Source organism: Capsicum annuum, chromosome 1 (assembly GCF_002878395.1).
Source record: "Capsicum annuum cultivar UCD-10X-F1 chromosome 1, UCD10Xv1.1, whole genome shotgun sequence".
Classification (NCBI taxonomy): domain Eukaryota; kingdom Viridiplantae; phylum Streptophyta; class Magnoliopsida; order Solanales; family Solanaceae; genus Capsicum; species Capsicum annuum.
This window is the reverse complement of record NC_061111.1, coordinates 145,979,199-145,981,985: the sequence shown is the minus strand read 5'-3', so window position 1 is coordinate 145,981,985 and position 2,787 is coordinate 145,979,199. Positions and strand designations below refer to the sequence as shown.

General features: G+C 31.8%; 1 protein-coding gene across 1 annotated transcript; it reads right to left on the bottom strand.

Annotated features, from left to right (window-relative positions):
• Positions 1-1,175: 1,175 nt before the first annotated feature.
• Positions 1,176-2,339, bottom strand: LOC107839010 (zinc finger A20 and AN1 domain-containing stress-associated protein 5). Its single transcript, XM_016682339.2, has one exon. The coding sequence runs from the start codon at positions 2,014-2,016 to the stop codon at positions 1,462-1,464; it is 555 nt and encodes a 184-aa protein (XP_016537825.1). The 5' UTR covers positions 2,017-2,339; the 3' UTR covers positions 1,176-1,461.
• Positions 2,340-2,787: the final 448 nt, after the last annotated feature.

Here is a 2,787-nt window from a genome sequence, read left to right as displayed (position 1 = left end):
GTAAACTTTAAGTTTAATTGTATTGTCTTAATATCTTTTTTATCGTATTATTTTGTTATAATTTACATGTGATATATAAATGTTGGTCGGCTTGAAGAAATTTTTAGATAAATGTTAGGTCTAATTAAATGTTATTCGGTTTTGAGAAATTTTTTAGGTAAATGTTAGGTCTAATTGTATTATTTTAATATCTCTGCTTTGAGATATTTTTTTTTTAATGTAAATGTTAGATTTAGTTATATTATTTTGATATCGTTATTATCAAATTATTTTGTTATAGTTTACAAATGGTAGATGAATGTCAGACGGGTTTGAGAATTATTTTATGTGTAACGATTAAATTTAATTATATTATTTTGATATCTCTATCATTATATTGTTTTATTACAATTTACAAGTGGTAGATGAATATCAATAGTCTTTTAGAAATATTTTCGATAAAGATTAGGTTTAATAAATAAATTATTCATCTTTAAATACTCAAAAATATTAAATTTAATTATTATATTCACATTTGTAAACAAATACTTCCTCCATTTCAAAATAAATGAATTATTAAGATATTTATTAGTGTTCCAAAATAAGTGAATCATTAATTTTTTTTTTAAATTTACCCTTATAATTTAACAACCAATTAACTTTTTTAAAAGTATTATAACGTCAATTTTTTCTTTAAAAATAAAAAGTTAATGCTACAGTATAATGTATACACGTAACTAGTTTAAAACAATGGTGTAACATCACAATAAAAAATAGCGACTGCTCAAAACCAACGAGTTCTCCGTTACATCATTTTCACGTCTCCTCGATTCATTCCCAATTTATCACGATACCATCCACCACTTGGCCGCCTAGTGGGCCCCATACTTTCTATTTCCTCATATCTTATCTTTTACTTTAAGAAAATTCAAATAACACATAACCCCGACACTTCCCATTAATTTACGACGGCATGCCACTCACCGTCACGGAAATGATAGTTAAACCGCGTTTGCTTCTCTGAAAAAAAATGATACTTTGCTGCTCTTTGAAGGTGATCAAAAGTTCCATTCCATTTCCATTTTTTGCACAGTAAACAAACAAGGATTAAACGAAGAACATAAAAATTGCAAAGCCACAATCTTTCTGTTGCTATTTCTCAATAATCGAATCAGAAAAAGAACACTGGAAAAAAATTAAAAAGGATTTAATTCTTCAATAACAATTCAAAGAGGGAGATTTTTCACACAACAAATTCACTTCGAATTATATAAATATATAGATGAAAATATATATTTTCGAATTTCTCTCTAGGTTGATTTTTTTTTTTTTTTTGCGTTCGTTGTGCTCATCTCCGACGACGAAAAGCATAATAGCCAGCAGCAGCAGTTATGGAGATCGGAATTCGATCTCTCTCGATCGCTCATCATTTGAAATTTGATAGTTAAAGGTAAAAAAGATGCGATTTTCGTGTTTTCCTTTTCAAACTTTAATGATTTTTGCTGCTTTAACGACCGGATTCTCCCTCGCGATGGCTTCTCGACCGGCGGTTTTGTAGTCATAGCTACAATCATGACGATCGGAGTATCGATGTTCACCGCAGAACAATTCGCCGCATCGGCATCGGAATCCGGTCAATCCTACCTTCCTCCTGCAACCGGAGCAACGGTTCACCTCTCTCTTAGCTGGCGGTAAGCTGTCCTTCAGCTGATCATCCTCTTGCTTTACTTTCTTCAGATCTTGACTCATCCTTTCCAGATCGGACGACTTCCTGTCCGACGATGACCTCAACGAGCTAAATCTAGGAGATTTTTCTGATCTGGTTAATTTTTCGGCGAATTTTTGGGGAATAGTCACGGCGGATCCCGTCGGTGAGCTGGAGGAAGTTGAGGTAGCAGCGGTGGTTGCGTTGAAGCACTTTTGACACATATTGTTTGTTGCTGGATTTCCGGTGACTCCACAATTGTTGATGCAAAGCGTTATTGTTTCAGGTACTGCCTTGAACTCCGTCTCTTCTTTCTCCGTTCTCTGAGCCATTTTTTTCTCTGTGTAAAAATTAAATTATTAGAGAATTCGATTGCAAATGAAGAAAGAGAAAATATGAAATTTGAGGAGAGAGAGAGGAATTTGTGGTTTGGTTTGGAAGATGAAATGGGAAAGAGGCGAAGGGGAAATGGAGGTTTTAAGGAGGAGAGAGGTCGGTAATGGCGATGGAATAATGGCCTCATTGGATACGCGTATCAGGCAAATTGTGGGGTGAGGTGATTGATTGACGATAATGCCCCTATGGATTTTGGTTTTATTTTGTTTCACATTTAATGTTCGATATCTGCATTAAAACGTGACTATACATTAAAACTCGATTAATTCAAATTTATATAAAACAATCCCACTATAAAAAGGAAAAACTAAGATATTCCCAAAAGCGACTACATGTTCCGTATCCAAACTTGAACTCTATAATTAAAGATGAAAAAATATTTTTCATACCACTATAACTTAGTCGTCATTTGATCATAAAAATAATAATTTTTTGAATTAAAGTTGGAATTGAAATTGAAGTTGGTGTTGTGCATGATTATGGATATAAATTAAAATTGTTTTTGAAATTTTGTGACCAAAATAGGAGTGAAAATATGTAGAGTTGTTTTTGAAATTTTATAAGGTAAATAAAGATGAAAATAAGTAAAATTTTGTGACCAAAATAGAAGTGAAAAATATGTAGAGTTGTTTTTAAAATTTTATGAGGTAAATAAAGGTGAAAATAAGTTAAAAAAATCATTTTTTAAAAATAATTTTTATTGAACC